The 19658-nt window shown below is 39.5% G+C and overlaps 1 protein-coding gene across 1 annotated transcript in view; it reads right to left on the bottom strand.

Annotated features, from left to right (window-relative positions):
* Positions 1-1038: 1038 nt before the first annotated feature.
* Positions 1039-19658, bottom strand: part of dner (delta/notch-like EGF repeat containing) — an 82326-nt gene continuing 63706 nt past the window's right edge. Inside the window, exons 8-13 of the mRNA XM_034114495.1 lie at positions 14616-14849; positions 6391-6513; positions 5858-5971; positions 4593-4724; positions 3356-3602; positions 1039-2197 (exon numbers count right to left, since the gene is read on the bottom strand). Of these exons, the coding sequence (XP_033970386.1) occupies positions 2086-2197; positions 3356-3602; positions 4593-4724; positions 5858-5971; positions 6391-6513; positions 14616-14849 (962 nt within the window). The 3' untranslated portion in view covers positions 1039-2085. The remainder of the gene's footprint in view (positions 2198-3355; positions 3603-4592; positions 4725-5857; positions 5972-6390; positions 6514-14615; positions 14850-19658) is intronic.

Here is a 19658-nt window from a genome sequence, read left to right as displayed (position 1 = left end):
GAAAAGACGCATTTTAAAAGGTTTTTCGCCTGCCTCTTGTCTGCAGACTTGTCAAAGCATTAATTCATGGTTTTTACTAACCGGTATCAGTATGTTGTTACTTCGGCATCATTTTGAAACGTGTATTACAATTAAATCACGGTCAAATATGTTCATTTTATTGTAGTTGTAGCTCCCTAGCCAGCACGTCTTGTTTGAATGATGCGAGTAAACACAGCTGACAGCCGCGGTGAAAGTCGAGTGTTTAGAGCGATGCGATAGGAGCGATTAGAGCGAAGCGAATATTCGCATCGCGTCCGGTGTGAACGCAGCATAAGACTGTTACAATACAGAATTAAAAAGACTACACAACCAGAACTAAAACACCTGGGTTTGGTACAGGGATGTACTCTAACGATCACCATGACTTGCTTGTTAATTTACTGCTTATTAGTTGATAAAAAGACTACAAAAGTCCATAAAAAACATCAGGTATAACGTTACATTTGTGTGTGGAACATACAGTAGCTAAGTTACCCAGCTAGCTCGCGCAGGTGACATGTATACGAGAAAGGAGAATGTAGTTCACTAAGCTGTTTCTCACAAAACTAAATGGAAGGACTTGACTTTCAAAATGATGTTTTAAAGAGGCCCTGTTGTGCTTTTTGGGTTGACCTTTTCCTGTAGTGTGTTATATAGGTTTGTGTGCATGTAAATGGTCTGCAAAGGCTGAAATCCCTGTGTTCCCTCCATTAGACTCCTTAGTTTACTTCTGGAACATAATGACATCACTATGTTACACTCACACTTCTATTGGCTAGTGCTCCAACACATTGTACGTGATAGGCTGACCAATCACAACATTAGAAGTGGGAAGTATTAGGAAATGGAAATACTCAGATTGATTACAAGTACCTCAAATATGTATTTTAGTACAGTAATAAGTACATTTACTTAATTACTGTCCAAAAGTGCCCACATAAGATGAATGTAGTGCAATGTTCCCCCCCTGCTGTCGTCACTGCAGAACAACAACAACACATGAGACACACAGACGCCTTCTGTTGTTCACTTGAATCTTTATTGTTTACATCATTCAACATAGATAATAAGTAACCATGTGGCCAATGTGTTTAAAATGAGAGAGAAATCAATAGCTGAGCCTATTGGTAAAACATTGCTTGACCTTGAGAGGAACAACACAGCTGCACGGACAGAGAGTTTTCCAATGGCAGGACACAGAAGCACATTTAAATCACCCTCCTCTTCTTCATCTTCCTCCTCCATTACATCCACCCTAAAGCCAGTAAATAATCACCCTATTCAACACCGTCAATACTAGAGGTGAATGTGTACACTGATTAAAACCAACTATTTGTCTGTGTATTGAGAGATATACCTACCTATTATCCTAAATATCACTGATATACATACAGCAGGATGGTAGGGTCACAGTACTTCTGTAAACTTTCTTTACTAATCATACACCAATGATAAAACTTGCATGTAAAGACGATATGTATTTTAAAAAAAAAGAAAACTGTGTGACTAGTATTTTTATACACGTGTGTATTTCCTCTACTAACCACAAATCACCCCCTCCCAAAAAGATATTTGGTACAATCTTGAGAAAAAACAACAACAACCAAGTACAAAGGATTTGGAAATAATACAGAGAACATCTAATCTAACCATGCACGAAGTAAGGCAACCTACTGCAGATTTTTTTTTTTTAAGATATAGAAAAAGATACAGTGTATGCACCGAGAGGAGTGCATCTATTTCTACCACACCATCAGCGCTGCCTGCTGAGATTACACGTAGAAATGTTGGGCCGTGGGTCGCAGACAGACAGTCTAAAGTCATCTCTCTTGTACAGCAGAGCTTACTGGTAGTGTCGTCAATAACTTAATGCATCGTATGCTACAATAAAGCCTTATCAAATTCCAGATTTTTTAAACTACAGAGTATGTTTTTTTTTTCTAACTATACATTCAATTTTGTTCTGCTGTTGTTTTTTTCTTAAGAAATACTTCAAGATGTATACTGACGTTCTGTTTATATATGTGTGTGTTTGTGTGTAGCTTGTGAAAGGATGGTTGTGTTTTACAAATCCTTGGTCTTGATGAGGGTGACCAGAGGCTTGTCGTCAGGACTGTAGTCCTCGTAGGCGATGGGAGTCGCATCATACATGGCAGGCTTGGCCTTCTTGCCAAATCTAAAAAAATAAAAGCATAACAGTGCTTGTTAGTACATTGATGGAAAGTAACTCAGTACAATTACGCATGTACTGTAGCCTACTTAAGTACAATGTTGTACTGTACTTGAGTATTTCCATTTAAGCTTTAGTAAGCCTACTTTTCAGATTCTGCATTGAAAAAACATTTGATACACTTCTATCATAATGTATTTATAAATATGATACTAGTGGACTAACTGTTTAAAGGTAGGGTAGGTAAGTTTGAGAAACCGGCTCGAGATCGCTAGAATTTGAAAATACACAACCGGAGAAAATCTGCCACTTCCTTACAGAGCCCCTCCTCCAACACACACGAACGCGCATATGACCAATGAGGGCACGAGATAAGTTTGTGCACAGGCTGACAGGCAGGTAGGCCATCCAGTTATTTTAGCCGGGCCGGCTCAGATGATTGGTCGTGCTTTTTACAGTATTACGGCTTCCACAGATGAACATTTTTTTTTATGGATTTTTTGTCAAAGCACTTAAGATATTCATTGCTATCGGGATGTTAAGAGCATTCCATGGAATATAACAAGAAGTGTATCTCGAGCCGGTTTCTCAAACTTACCTACCCTACCTTTAAGTCACAAAAAAGGTGCATATCTGAAGCTTCTACTGTATGTCTTAAAAACAGCGGTTGCTAACAAGTGACTAAATCAATCTAGATGACTTCATCAAGCCGAACATTAGCCTCCTTTAGCTTAGCGGTGTCAATGTGAAGTCATGTGATCGTGATGAATTTTTTTTTAAAGCATAATGTTGGCTTCAAACTTGTGGCAGTTGCATACGCTTAAAAAATAATTAAAGCAGTGTTAATATGTGGAGATTATCCGGCTGAACAAAACGTGAAAGTATCATAAACATATTTTTGCCACAGGTCTTAGTGTCTTTTAATGGAAAAATCCAATTGCTTTTATTCGATGGAGTCCTTTGCAATGCTAGCTTCCAGGTCAAACGTCATCACTGCACCACTTTTTCGTGCATATGATATCAATGATAATAAATAATTAGCTTCCTTGAATAATGGGTGGAGTTCCCCTATTAAAAAAATGCAAATTAACCCAAAGCACCAACACAGAAATGGCTGTTTTTAATAACATCTACCTACTAAACACTTTGTTGTCTGTCACTGACCTGGCGTGGCGGATGGACGCGATGGCGTTGCTGAACTCGCTGTCAATGCTGCGGCAGTTGTAGAACTCCTGGTAGGCGTGGCGTGACGATCCCTGGTACTCGATGCGGCTGATACGGCAGATGCCCACGATGAGGATGATGAGCATGAGGACGAAGGCCACGCACAGCGCTCCGATGATGATGTAGAGGGAGTGGCGGGGCATGTTGGTCAGGGTGTCCTCCGTGTGGGCCGGCTTCCACTGCAGGTCTGAAATAAAGAAAGACGGAAGTATAATAATAATTCCAAAAAACTATAATAAAAATACAATAAATACAAAATAATAATTATAATACAAAAATTCATTTTATTTTATGTATTTTTTTACTTTAATTCTTAGTTTTTTGTTTGACTAATACGTATAATTTAAACATAATCTAATTAGATATCATTTTGTCAGGTCTGATAATAAATCAATTTCGATGAGCTGTTTTCAGTAAGGCATGTCAGTAGGGGGCTTGGACTGGGAGCCGTAGGGTCGCCGGTTCAAGTCCGCGACCAGACCTAAAATATGGAGTGTGGACTGCTACTTGGAGAGGTCCCAGTTCACCTCCTGCCCTGCCGTGGTGCCCTTGAGCAAGGCACCGGACAACCCCCTTCCCCCCTCACTCCAATTGCTCCCCGGGGGCTGTACAATAGCTGCCCACTGCTCCTAGTACTAGACTCCTGGTACTAGGATGGGTTACAAGCAGAGAACACATGTCACTGTGTGTGCTGTGTGCTCTGCATGTGTGACCATTAAAGAGGGGTCTCATCCCTCCGATTCTATTCTCTACTTGATTGTTGGAATAGATTTTTTATTGTATTTAAATAACGTTTATAATTGGCTAAATACATTGAGATTTCTATGTATTTGATTACATTTTTGAGTGACTGATACTGGTGGAAATAAATGCAGGTCAAAATAACAAAAAAAAGACAGGTTTATTTTGTCTTATAAACTATTTCCAAATGTTGTCGACCCGAAAATGTAGAAAAATTAAACCATATTTAACTCAAGACCTGTTTAAAAAGGCTTACAATAAGAAAAATAAAGAATTTAGTTTGTGTGATATGTCCGTTGTTGTCCTCCAGCCTTTCAAATTCAGACAGACATTAAGAAGGAGAGAGGAAAAGCCCCCTCACAGAGAGAGGGGGCATGTAGCTGCTTCTCATGTGAGATGAATAGCTGAACGCAGGTTTTCTGGCAGGCTGACTTACGGATCTCACAGCTGGGCCCCACCCACCCAGGTGGACAGTGACAGGTGAAGCCGTTTGATTGGTCGACGCAGGTGCCTCCATGGTGACAAGGGCTGCTCTCACACTCGTTAACGTCCACCTCACACTTCTCCCCTGGAGGGACGGGAGAGGGTTGCGTTCAATAACAAGTAGAAGAAGCAGAATCTGAGGCGTACAGTTTTCACACTCCTGATGAGGCTGTTTACAAAACCATGGACTTAGAAGCAAAATGCAGAATGTCATACATCAATATTATTTTAAAATAAAATAAAATAAAATCAGGTTTTATTTATATAGCACATTTAAAAGCGATTTTTGGTCGAGCCAAAGTGCTGTACATGTAATAAAAACACATTACTACAATCACAATAAACGACAATAAATTACAACAGATATATATTTAAAAACAAAATAAAAATAAAACACACGGAAAAGTGTGGAAATAAGAAAAACTTCTCTTAACCCTCAAGGGAAATTGAGGTGTCAGAGCAGCGGCTTCAATAAGAGTGAAGCATAGGACATGTAAGAGCTTATACAGGGATACAAACAAAAAGTGTAAGTAAGTATGAATACAAATAACAACAATAGGTCAACACTGAGTAGCTGAATGGATATGAACAGTTATATGTCTAGGTGTAAGTACAAGTCCAAAATAGGTATGTACTATACAAGTCTTTATTACATACAATTCAGGTCATAAAGATGTTTTTTTAAGAAGTATTTTTTAAAGCCGTCATTTTGGAGCTGCTACTAGATACCACTGGCTATGTTGATCAGGTATTACGACAAAAAAAAAACTGTCAACAAGGGCATCTTCTCGTTTAGTCATTATTATCTTGAATGCAGTCTATAGAAGCATTGTTTACCATATCCTTACATATAGATTTATAACCATATACATTTTCAGTCGGCAGTAGCTCAGTCTGAAGGGACTTGGCTTGTGAACTTAAGAGTCGCCGGTTCAAGTCCCGATCAGACAGAGTGTGGACCGTTAGCTGAAGAGGTCCTAGAAGTGCTAGGACTGTCCTTGAGCAAACTGGGACTGAAACAACTTGGCCTGTTTGCTCTGACACCTCTCCATAAAAAAAAGTGCATGTTTACAGTATCTGTATGTGTGTATCAAGACCTAGTGTGTCCTTTGCATGTGTGCATTTGTTCTAACAGAGTGAAAAATGATTAATAAAGTCACTTCTTCTTAATTTCATTCCTACAGTATAATAGGCGGTTAGTGTTCTGCCGATGCTCACCCAGGTATCCCGGCTGGCAGGAGCAGGACACGTTGAGTCCTTCACTCTCACAGCGCCCTCCGTTCTGGCAGCGCATCTTCAGACATGGATCCTTGTAGATTTCACAGTGTCTGCCTGCACACACAGAACAGGCCATATTAACACCACAACATGCACTAGTCTACAGCAGCGGTGTCCAAACCACGGCCCGGGAGCCAAATGCGGCCCGCGGACCATTTTGAATCGGCCCCTCAGCAAATTCAAAAAGTATAATGACTTAAGTATACTGTAATAAACTTGTGCTTTTCTTATATTGTACTTCTTAATATATATATGTTCAAATATATTACACAGTATTCATGTGTTAATAAGCCCAATTTTCAAATACATTTAGTCAATACAATTTGAAAACATGTTCTAACAAGTTGATAAGAAAAAAGCCTAATACATTTTTCTGTATGTGGCCCTCGGAGAAAAAAGTGTGGACACCCCTGGTCTACAGTATACAGAGGTCATGCATCTAATAATAATAATAATCCCAAACTCAGACATACCTTCAAACTGTGTAGTGCAGACACACTCGTAGGCGTTGATGAGGTCCTTGCAGGTGGCGTAGTTCTGGCAGGGGGCTGACAGACACTCGTTGTACTCCTCCTCACAGTACAGCCCGTGGTAGCCTGAATGGGAAACAGAAATAGAGTATATATCGAGTCATTACATATTTAGTCATACTATACATTTTGCTGCATTGCCCTATTTTATCTAGGGGAGGGTTGAACTGTAAATGAAAGCTCTTTGGCTGTGATAAGCAGTTAATATAACTCATTCACATATACTGTACTGACCCTCCAAATAACTCCGCATTATGTTTAGCATTTGGTGGCGCTATGGTACTTGCATGACTTTAAAACACCCACAATCATGACCTTTAATCATCATAATCAATAACCGTTCATTGCCTTCCAAAAAAAGGGATATACTTTCATGTAAATAAGGTATAATACGTGAAAAAGGTGTGGTAATGGGTTGCCTGAAGTAAGACTAAAGGTGTAGCAGAGAATTGATTTGACAATGTATACAATATGCTTTAAACAAACAGTCTAATGGTGTATGGCAATCTGGAGGACATTAGGATGGTTACGATTGGTCTAACATTTGTATTACTCTGCGCATGTGTGTAGACTTGTTTATATGTAAAGAAGGAGAAAGAGTGCACGTGTGTTTATGTATAATACTCTTGCCAGGGATAAAGAAAAATGCAGAAAGCAGGTTCCTCAAAAGGTTCCTACATTCATTTCCAATGTACTTCACCAAAGAACCTCAAAGACAAATGCAGCACAACGGCTAACAGAGCAGCCACATATCTTTACATCTGCAAAAAAACACAAGGAAACTTCAGATATCAATCACCTAACATTTGTTAAGTGTAGGAATATATTGTCAGTCCCGTATTTTGCCCCTGAGCTTCAATGGCATTGGACAGAAGGTCAAGTAGCATGCAGTGCTCCGTGTTTTCCATAGGATGGCAGCTGTGCAACATCTGAGAGCATGGTCAGTGCATGAGTCACAGACAATCTATTATTCTCCAGTGACATTGAAGAACGTAAAATAAAGTGTACTGTACAGATTGTAACTCTGATGTGATACAGTTGATGGGCTCGTCATTTAGATAAATCTGTTAAAAACAAGAATGGACCTGAGGAAAGAGTGGATGTCAATTTATTTTATGAAAGTCACTGTGTATTAAATCTCAAAGGACTTTTGCTGGAAATAAATCAGTGGTGGTCAGTAACAAAGTATTACATAAAGTATATTATGATGCTAATATTTATTTAGTTTTTTCTTAAAGGGGACCTATCATGCAAAATGCACTTTTGTACGTCTTTTATACATGAATATGTGTCCCCGGTGTTCCAGGGAACTCACCAAGTGTCAGAAAACACAACCCTCTCTATTTTCCTCCATACCCATATCTCTAAAAAAGGGGCTGCAACGGATCTGATAAAAACTGATCCAGATTTGAACACTGTCCTGATGTCAGGACGGTGGCGCTACGGCTATTGGGCCAATCCAGATATGAACACTGTCCTGACATCAGGAGGAGACAGCCACGGCCATTGCCGTTCGAAAGCGCTGGAGACGCTGTAGTACATATGCCAGGCCTCTAGATGGTGCTGTTGCTCACAGAATCAACCCTTGCTAAAACAGAGCTAACATTTTTCAAATTGAGCAAAATGAGGCATGGCTAAAATGCATGATCTGTTTGGTATTTTGAAAAAAAAAAAGTATAAATATGCCTTATATAGGTATGGTCCTACACTATATTATTCAAATATAGCATGATAGGTCCACTTTAAGTAAGACAAATAACAAAACATGTAATCAAAGTGCCTATTCTAATATTTGGTTGTAATGTATAGTATGTCAAGAAATATGAAAAAAGTCATATTATAATATCTAAAAAAATACATTTTAAAAGACATAGTATAATATGTACTTAGGGGAATTCATCCACAAAAAACACACTGGATGCTGCACTAGGTCAGAAACCAGAGGAGACTGTGAGGTCCACTGCAGACGGACCACTTTTGGTCAAAATGTCCTCTCAATTAAAGGCAGCTCTTTGTGGAATAGCCTCCCTACTGAGATACGGGATTGTCCCACTCTCAATAGTTTCAAAGGTCAACTCAAAGAATGGTTGAGAAACAAACAGACGTGCGATCACCGCTAAATGCACTTTAACACAGGGGTATCTCCTCTTGCACTTTAGGTAGCACTTGTATCTTCTCTTGCACTTTATATGTCGTTGCTGCTACATTGTACTGCCATGTGGTAAATACTTGTGTATGCTGCTCTTGCTCTTTGGCACCTTTTGCATATCATGTATTTTGTTTTTGCTATGTTTGTAAAATGTAATCTTCTTAAATGTTTTATGTGAGGGACTGCGGATGGAAATTAGCTCAAAGCTAAATCACTGTTACGCTTGACACATTTAAATGTTTTAAGTGTTCATTGTCCCTGCTAAATAAACAATTAAATAAATAAAAATGTCGCAAAAGTATTTAAAAAGTCATAGTTAACAAAATCATAGTATAGTATGTCAAAGAACATGTAAAAAAGTATATAAGTTATAATGATGTACTTTCCCACTCCCAGCTGCACTTCATAGAGATGCTCCACCATGTACAGTTTGTAAAGTATGACTGGAGTAGCAATCTGTTTTCATTAGCTCCGCTCCCACTGACTACGTTTCTCAGTTGGGTCCCAGCGCTGACGAAGTTTCAAACAATCCCTCCCCGGGCTTTAGCTAACGTGTGTTTGGGGATGGAGAGGAATTAATGAGGAGCCCAGTTAGAGCCTCTCGGGTCTGTGAAATGCCAGTGAAATGTCAAGTGCCTTTCCAAGACTCGCTCTGCATGCCGGCTGGTGTCCTGGCAGCCGCTGACGGGAGCGGGATTACAGGAGACTGGAGGATGGATCCGTCTACATATCAGCTCCTCAGCAGCTTTCTGTCACGCATTTACACAACATACACACTTACACAAGGCAGATTAACACACACACACACTGCTGTATTCATGACAGAAATGCACATGAATACAGACGTTCATATGTAACTCATACCTCTTTACTGGCATTCTGAGGAGGTGAGAGAAAAAGGTCAATTTTGGTCCAAAACATTTAGTATGCGAGGTTGGTAATATGTGTTTCTTTCTTTTTTTGTTTTCATTTCTTTATTAAGGAGTGCAGATTTAACAGATAATACAACCATTTTTCACATTTCCTGGTTTTGGTTTTCTTATTACAGGAAATTGCACTACCACCCCTCTTTTGTTACATATAAGAAAACAAATGTGTTTCTTTCTTACAAATGAGCCGAGATTAGTTTTGAATGGTTTTATATGAGAGGCCTTATATGCTTTTTGGGGTTTTCCTTTTCCTATAGCAACTTTTTAAACAATAAAGCATGTAAACATGTCACAGTAGAGGCACAATATACCCATATAAACCTAAAAATAAGCTAAATATGTCCTCTATGAAAGAGGTGACCTTGACAATGATATGTCTTTTTAATTACTTTACTTTTAAGCAAAAAGCAATTACATATTCGTAACATACTGCAATATGGGAAATCACCCATCAGAATTGGATTATTCCTTATTATTTGGAAATCATTAGTTATTCACAATTTTTAAACATAATCTACTGGCCACAGCACCACATATCTTCTTAAATAATGGTAGTTATTTAGCAAAGCGCTAACATACAGTATTACACAAAACGCCATCTCTCATAATTATGATTATTGTGCTATTGTGTGTGTGTGTGTGTGTGTGTGTGTGTGTGTGTGTGTGTGTGTGTGTGTGTGTGTGTGTGTGTGTGTGTGTGTGTGTGTGTGTGTGTGTGTTTTGTCTGCAATGCTAATTACGAAACACCAACTCACCAATCCCATTAGACAGGGTGCTCTGAGTGCTTACATTTGATTGGACGACAGCATTTGCTCAATCAGCATAGTCACAGACACAGACAATTGATTGGGAGCCAGCCACAAACACACATGTACACACACGTACACACACATGTACACACACACACTTCTTCACCATGGCAACCAGACAACGGAGGAATAAAGGGGAATGAGATGGAGTGAACGGCAGGAAGATAAAGGACAAAGGGACAAGGACTAGAAGGAACAAAAAAAGAAGAGAAATGCAAAATACATAAAAAAATATGACTGAGGATGCGCGGAAGAAAATAGATATCTGAATAATTGGAAAGAAGCGGTTGACTGCTCCGCACGGCAGGACACAGCGAGAGTGAAAGCTTTTGAATAAACATGAGAAACATGACTTATGGGGGGATTATCGACTCAAGCAATAACTTTTAAATATTCAGGAAACTGTTTCTTGGGCTGAAAAAGAGCAAAACAAATTCTAACTTCAAACCAATTAGTGATAAATAAAGTGGTGTACCTCAGGGATCAGCCCTAGGCTCCCTTATACGTTTCCCCTTAATGAAATAATGTGCAAATATGGTATTAATTTCCCTGCTATTTTGATCAAACACAACTCTATGTACGTGTAATCCAAATGACCTTTTCCAAACTCCTACATTTAGAGGCAGGCTTATCATGACATTTAAAAAAGGATGCATGTGAACCTTTTGCTGTTGAATGCATATAAAAACGGGTTGAAGGTCTAGTCAAAAATGTGTATTTGTATTACATATTGAGTGTCAACATTGATGGCTGTATAACTCCTAAACCTGACCTTAAAAAAAAACTGTAATTGTTTTTTATTTTATTTATTGCCTAACAAAATCCAACGTATTACATGGCTTAGTTGAATACTCGATTCTGATTGGTCAATGTGGACACTCCAGAGGTCTCGCTAGCAGAACGTTGCTAAAGAGGATGCTCCTTAGCTACAGTATGTGGAGTCATATCAATCCGCAGAAAGATGTCCGGTCACTTTAACATCTGCTGCGGACAACAAAGATTCATTTTCAACCATCAGAAAACACAGTTGAATACTTTTTGAAGAAGAAGACAGGAAGTAAACATCAAAGGGAACAGCAGAAGAAGACAGACAGGGAGTAAACACTAAGAGGAAAACCTTAATTAATTAATTTGTATTCCCAGACTGTAGTATTATGTTTGCGCTTGTCTTCCAAGTCTAAGTATTCTAAGGTTACAATCTCTCCTAAAAGCCATGATGCAAAAGAGACAGTAAGAAGCCGCTATGCTGCTGATGAAGGGGAATGAATGGAGCATCAAAATGGAGATCCAGATGTTGATTGGCTCATATTAAACTGACAGACTGTATAAACAGAGAGCAATAGGGGCAAAGTGTCACATTACGTTCATGGGCCACTGGGAAAGTAATCTATTTCCCCATCCTGGCTAGGTAATTGCAAGACAATGGATTATGAAAAGTCATCATTCCACTCAATTGATTTCATCACAGAGGCATCGGTGCGAGTGCAACGATCGCCCCTTTCTAAAAATAACTCATCATACAGACGGTCGAGACTTGCTGCTGCTCTGAGGCTGAGACCATTTTCAGTTTTAACTATATGCTGGTTGCAAAGCTGGATTTAGAGCGTTGATGAATTAGGAACAAGGTGTCTTTAGATGGATTTCTTAATGGCTCAAGGGGTCCGAGAGGAGAGCCCACACTGGAAAAAATAATGCTCCAAAATCAAGTTTAAAAATAATGAAAACAAGCTGTTTTCACTTGAAATAAGTACAAACATCTGCCAATAGAACAAATGAAAATGTGCTTGGTAAGAGAACTTGAAATAAGAAGGGATATTTAGATAAATCAGATCTTGTAATTAGCTGGGAGAACTCATTTTGAACTATATTTGACCAGAATCAGGAAATGTTGTGTTATAATATATGTCGCAAATACTCAAAGGTTTTTCTGTTTTCTGATGTTAGTTGGTGATTTTCTAATAAATATGTAAAACAATATGTGTTTCATCTGAGATACGACTCAAAATAAGATTGTTTGACTTAACAAGATGATGCATTGTCTAAAAACAAGACCAGATATCTCACTGCAGTGTTACTTCTGAAGTTATTCTGTCTTATATCAGGTGTGAAGACATATTCTGACTAGATATTAGAAGAAATATACTTGGCAAGATTTCAAGTTTTTGTAGTGGAAAGGCATTAGCTTCTGATTTTTGGTTGGAAAGTGGAAGTGGTAATTCAAAAGTAAGAATGTATTACTTTGGCTCAAGGTCCGTTATAATGAAGTATCTTTTAAAGTCAGATTTTTCCATTTCCCTTTTACATTACATCAAGTGCAATCAATCCCTGAAGATAACAACTCAGAACAGCAAGAAACCTGCACCTACATTCGCTTTAAATAAGCCAAACCATGTTAAGTACTTTTTTCACACACATACAGTAGCATCACAGCTTTCCCATGACTTCTTTCTATAGGATATTGAATAGTGTTTGTTGAGAGAAAGGTGAAGGTGGATCAGCTGTGGCAGGAGGCTCTTTGTGAACAAAAATGACAGGTTCTCGTGTCTAGCATGAACAAAATACTTCAGTTCAGGATCTCTTTAAACTAAAAGCCCAAATCTTGCCCTCATTTCTCTTTCTGTGTTTACATTTATTTAATTGTGTATCTATATGTGTGTGTCATCTTGTGAAGATGGCTTGACAAATTAATACAAAGTTGATGAACAAATTGAGAACAATTTTAAGTGTGTACATTCAAATGGGCAAATTCCTGCAACACACATTATTTTATTATGTACATACGCTTTACATATATCCAGAGGTGGCAGAAGTACTCAGATCTTGTACTTAAGTCAAAGTAGAAGTCAGATCTTGTACTTAAGTAAAAGTAGAAGTACTCAGATCTTGTACTTGAGTAAAAGTAGAAGTACTCAGATCTTGTACTTAAGTAAAAGTAGAAGTACTCAGATCTTGTACTTAAGTAAAAGTAGAAGTACTCAGATCTTGTACTTAAGTAAAAGTAGAAGTACTCAGATCTTGTACTTAAGTAAAAGTAGAAGTACTCAGATCTTGTACTTAAGTAAAAGTAGAAGTCAGATCTTGTACTTAAGTCAAAGTAGAAGTCAGATCTTGTACTTGAGTAAAAGTAGAAGTACTCAGATCTTGTACTTAAGTAAAAGTAGAAGTACTCAGATCTTGTACTTGAGTAAAAGTAGAAGTCAGATCTTGTACTTAAGTCAAAGTAGAAGTCAGATCTTGTACTTGAGTAAAAGTAGAAGTACTCAGATCTTGTACTTAAGTAAAAGTAGAAGTACTCAGATCTTGTACTTGAGTAAAAGTAGAAGTACTCAGATCTTGTACTTGAGTAAAAGTAGAAGTCAGATCTTGTACTTAAGTCAAAGTAGAAGTCAGATCTTGTACTTGAGTAAAAGTAGAAGTACTAAGATCTTGTACTTAAGTAAAAGTAGAAGTACTCAGATCTTGTACTTGAGTAAAAGTAGAAGTCAGATCTTGTACTTAAGTCAAAGTAGAAGTCAGATCTTGTACTTGAGTAAAAGTAGAAGTACTCAGATCTTGTACTTAAGTAAAAGTAGAAGTACTCAGATCTTGTACTTGAGTAAAAGTAGAAGTACTCAGATCTTGTACTTGAGTAAAAGTAGAAGTACCAGATTGTAGGAATACTCTGTTACAAGTAAATCCTGCATTCAAAATGTTACTCAAGTAAAAGTACAAAAGTATAAGCATCAAGTCCCTCATAGTTGTACTTAAGTGCAGTACTTGAGTAAATTAACTTAGTTACTTTTAACCACTGCATAAATTAGAAAATCTTAAAACGAGATGAGTTTGGATAAACTCTGCACCTTAAGCCTTTACAAAAAGCACTAAAACCCCCACTGCTCACCTGGGACGCACAGACACCTGTAGCTGTTGTCCACAAATAATAATGCAACGTTGATGAACAAATTAAGAAAAATTGGAAGTGTGTAACAAAATTGTCCAAGAACTCTATTACATACATTCAAATGAGCAAATTCCTGCAACACACGCGCTTTTATTATGTACATACTCTTTACATATATCCATATCTTGTACTTAAGTAAAAGTAGAAGTACCAGAGTGTAGGAATACTCTTAGGTGGGATAAGTCCCTCAAAATTGTGCTAAGGTGCAGTACTTGGCTAAATTTACTTTAATATAAATCTGAAAATCTTAAAACGAGCAAAGCTGTCCCATCTCTAAGTGACATTGGATAAACTCGGCACCTTAAGCCTTTACAAAAAGCACTTAAAACCCTGCTGCTCACCTGGGACGCACAGACACCTGTAGCTGTTGCCCACACTGCGGCAGACCCCGTGGGCACATGGGTTCAGGGCGCAGAAATCCACCAGCTGGGCGCACGTGGGGCCGGTGAAGCCCGCCGTGCAGCTGCAGCCGAACCCCAGGGGGCCGGGACCCTGAGCGTAGCACGTCCCGTTATTATGACAGGGTCCGGAGGCACAGGGGTCCACCTTCTGCTCACAGGTAGCTCCCTGGTAGCCTGCAGGAGGGAGGAGAAACGGTAGAATGGTATACCATCCAATCAATTACAATCTTCCTACCTCAGGCGTCAATATGTGGGCCTTTCTTCTTGTGTTTTTTATCAAATCAAATCAAATCAAATCAAAATGTATTATAGCCCCAAATCACAAGAAATGCCTCAAAGGGCAAAGACAAAAACAAAATACAAACGTCAAAGCATAAAAACTATAAAAACATTATACATCAACATAAGTATTGCCATGATTTATGATTTCTTATGTTTATATTTCGTATTTTCAGGTTCATATTTGAATTGTGTGCCTCTACTTGAGATGTTTACATGCTTTAATGTTCACAGCGATAAAAGAGCGTAATTCACTCCATGCAGACAAAGCATGAATCTGGGGAAAACCGTGACTTGGGTTTGAAAAAGAGCTACAAAAAAGCCTCATTTTAAACCAATTAATGATAAATAAAGTGGTGTACCCCAGGGATCTGTCCTTGGATCCCTTATATGTTTCCCCTTAATGAAATAATGTGCACATATGGTAACTGCTAGAATCCACTTCAAGACACTGGTCCTTGCGTACCATGCTGTGAATGGATCTGGCCCTTCCTACATCCAGGACATGGTTAAACCATACACCCCAGCACGTGCACTCCGCTCTGCATCAGCCAAACGGCTCGCTGCACCCGCACTGCGAGGGGGACCCAAGTTCCCATCAGCAAAAACACGTCGGTTTGCTATCCTGGCTCCAAAATGGTGGAATGAGCTCCCCATTGACATCAGGACAGCAGAAAGCTTACACATCTTCCGGCGCAGACTGAAAACTCATCTCTTTCAACTCCTCTTCGAGCAATAAAATTACTAACAAAGCACTTATATACTAACTAAGGACTGGCTTATCTAGAGCCAGTTGAGTAGCACTTGAAATGTTGTGGCTCTATGAAACCTGATGTACTTATGTGATTCTGTTTTCTTCTAGTTTGTATCTTCTTGGTCGAATGCACTTATTGTAAGTCGCTTTGGATAAAAGCGTCAGCTAAATGCAATGTAATGTAATGTAATGTTATATCACTGCTACTTTGATAAAACACAACTGTATGTTGAATTTCAAAACCACTATCGAGAAATGGCTTTCATTGTGCCTTTAAGCCTCACAACTGCTCACATGTGTAGAAGCAGCTGTGTGGATAATGTACTGACACAAAGACATCACGAAGACACCACCTTTTGTTCCTTCTTTGTTCCTTTTCTCATCATCGTTAGAGACAAAAAAAACGGCAGCTTATCAGAGTATTAATGATTGCTTTTACAGGGATGTGTTAAAGGAGGATAGTTGTGTTTCAGTCATGCTTTCACTTCTCTTTGTTGGGTTCTTCACATCCTCTCATTAGTGTGTGCACCTCTGCTTCTCTCACCTATATCCTCCACATCTAAAAATAACTTCCTCCCTTTATTCTCCACCCCTTCTCCTCCTCTGCCTTCACCTCCCCACGAGAGCTACCATTGTACTGCAGCGGGAGAAACACTACACTATATGAACACTATAAAGTGTGTGTGTGTGTGATTTACTGTAACACTGTAGTCAATTCCTGTGCCGACTGCATGGCGGTGCCCACTCAATTGAGCTAATGAAGAGATCTCTCTCAAGCTACCATTGATCTGCGAGACTTTATTTCACCGTGAGAGGAGGACATTTATCATTCGGCTGCAGAGAGGCAGGAGTCGGAGGAAAATCTCACCCGAATCTCTCTTTCTCTCTCTCTCTCTTTCACTGCTCTGCCTCAATCATATGCAAACACACATGTTCCTACATCTAAATCACAAGTGTCAAACTCAAGGCCCGGGGGCCAAATCAGGCCCGTGGTGGATTTAATTTCGGCCCGCAGGATAATTTCTAATTACTATTAGATCTGGCCCTCCGGTATATTGCACGCACACCTTCACTCAATCCTGAGGGTTTCCTCAGCTCAGAGCCTGACCCCAAACATTGATGAACTTGCACCCAAGATGAGATGCCAAGTATCTGGCTTGAACTAGCATCACAGAGCAGCACACTGAGTTTACATGGATGTTTCCTTCTGCACTTTTTTTCTCACGACAACAGGGCATGTTTGGTTTGTTCTTTGAGGGAAATTGTTTTTTTGAAGCTGCTGTTGGCCTGTGGAAAAATGTAACCATAAGAAATGACTCTGGAGAAGCTGCAGATAGAGCCATAAGAAATGAATGCAACTGATTATTTAATGTTTAATGTTGTTTTTATAGGCAATCATTTAAGCTTTGTTAGTTCCAGGTTTAATATGTGCAATAAGTTCATTTCAATAAGTTCTGCAATAAACATTGAACCAGTCCGGCCCTCGACTAGTACCCATTTTTTTGGCCCACTGTGTATTTGAGTTTGACACCCCTGATCTAAATGAATGATGAGGAAACTTCCTTCTCATTTCTGTTTGAAGCTAATGCACCTGCAGGATTCTTGCTATTGTGGTTGATTTCCCTTAGCGTAAGTGCATCTGCACAAAGCAACAGCTAAATGTAACGTAATCTATTGGTTGCGTCATGTTTTAATCCCCGTGTTTAGCTACTTAGCTCTGCATGACATCTTCCTCCTCTTGAGCTCAACATGGTCTGTTTGTTTGTCTAAATATCCATCCAAAGACACACACAAACACACACTTTTTGACACGAGACCTGACTGACTTAGAGGAGTGTGTTCTCTCATGCCGCTGGCAGTCAAACCTGCCAACATTAAAAGCAGTTAACAGTTTATATTTAGCTCTCGCTCCCCCGCCCTGTGCTTCATGACTGGAGGCAGTGCTGACACCCACACCTCATTTCTGTCAGTGTGTGTGAGTGTGAGTGAAGTAAAGTTAAAATAAGTGTGACCGTCTCTGTGGAAGAGTCAGAGTACAAAATGTACTTTAGCACATCTGTGGAGTTTCATTTCATTGATGGTGTTCGTACGGATTTGACTTTTTTGACACTTGACGTTTTAACTGAGAGTGCAAGAGGAGAAAGAAAGGAGGACACTTCGGTGCTAATGAAGTCCTAAATGTGTGTTTAGTGTCACACTCTTCTGCCCCTTTCACACCAAGGCTTTTCCCGTTCTATCTCCGTGCTAGAGCTTTTCTGGTTCGGAACCGGTTCTTCGGTTCAGCTCCCGCTCTGTTCACACCGCTCAGAGCCCGACTGGTGCTGCGTCATTGCGTCATCGTTTTGTGTCATGACGTAACCGTTTGCGTGCCTGCTTCATAAAGCCAAACCGCGCGGAAACCCCTCACATCGGCAACAACAACAATGACCGATTGTATTGAAGCGCTACTCGTTTTGGTTTTGCTCTGTCGAAACTAAATGGAACAAATGGGACGACTTTACTACCAACTTTACAGTCGTTACATGCTACATTCAAGACTTCTTTACAATCATCATCATCAACTTCAACGACGATTCCGTAGGAGAAAGAAGGTAAATATACGTCCTATTCGATGGCGTTAGAGCTAGCTGTTGTTAGCCTCTGCATGCGCCAAGCTAAAAAAAAACAGCTTTGCAGCATTAATTAAGTAAGGGATAATGTGCAGCGACGCGGTCATTATGGGGAAAAGAACACCGACAGGCTGATCAGGAGCCCGACGCGAAGCGGAGGGATCTAGATCTGCCTGAAGATGTTCTTTTCCCCATAATGACCGCGTCGCTGCACATTATCCCGCTTATTACATGGCCACATTCTCAACAAAGTAATGATATGACTCCCACTATTAATTGAAATGCTTTTATGGATTTAGAAAATGATTTTATTGATTTAAAAAATAGTTGTATGTATTGATTTAAATTGACATGCATCCGCTAAGGAAAATAGTCCGTTGTTACCGTTTGAAAAACAAAACGTAGCAACGCAACGGCAGGAAGGCGGAGCTTTTTGATTACAGATTTGAAAACATCGTTGCTTGCTTTAAAATTAGCACAATTCATTATGTCAAACCTTGGAAAGTATCTAGATATCCCTGCCCTAATGCCAAAGTAACTGACAACTGAATATGTGTCGCCGTTTGATGTCTATGTCTGGACCGCTGCGTAAAAAGGAAGGTTTCTGCCCGTTACTTCTCCGCTGTTTTCTTGTCGCTCTTGTCTTGTCAGTTAGAAAAGCAAACTGCATGCAGTTTGCTTTTCGGCCAAACTGCATACAGTTCAATCGACCGGACTTGTTTGTGCAGATTTGAGCGTCCTTAACAACGGTCATTAAGTCCTTGACAGCGGTCTGTCTGTTCTGGATTAACAACGTGTCACGTGTTCTGAATTGGCCAATCAGAATCGAGTATTCAACTAAGCCATGTAATAATATGGTATAACATTACAACTGTTGCCCCTGCCCCTGCCCCTGCCCCTGCCCCCGCCTCCGACGTAAGCGTGACGTATGCGGTGCTTGCTTTCTAGACCGACAACTTTTTGGTGCCGCTGCGGTGTGAACAGGAAAAACCGGTGCTTTTCAAGCTCCAGCTCCGGCCCTGGAACCGCGTTGGTGTGAAAGGGGCATCATTAGCCTTTGTGGGAAATTAGCAAAAAGACTGAAGATATCTTGGGATCCAAACAAACTGGTAGCGGGGGAAATGGATGCAGGAGGAACAACATTAATATTCGGAGTTTATACGTAAAGCACTCTTTGACTTTGGATTGTTAATGAATTCCTTCTTTGATATGCAATGAAGTAATGTTCTTTTATACTTTCAACTTGAAATCCATCGTTACATGTTATAAGAAAAAGATGTGTGGATGAAAAAGGTATCTTCTACGTTTGATTCTGTGTTTGAAACAGACATCTGAAGCATT

This window comes from Trematomus bernacchii, unplaced genomic scaffold (genome assembly GCF_902827165.1).
Source record: "Trematomus bernacchii unplaced genomic scaffold, fTreBer1.1, whole genome shotgun sequence".
Lineage (NCBI taxonomy): Eukaryota > Metazoa > Chordata > Actinopteri > Perciformes > Nototheniidae > Trematomus > Trematomus bernacchii.
This window is presented reverse-complemented; position numbering and strand designations above follow the sequence as displayed.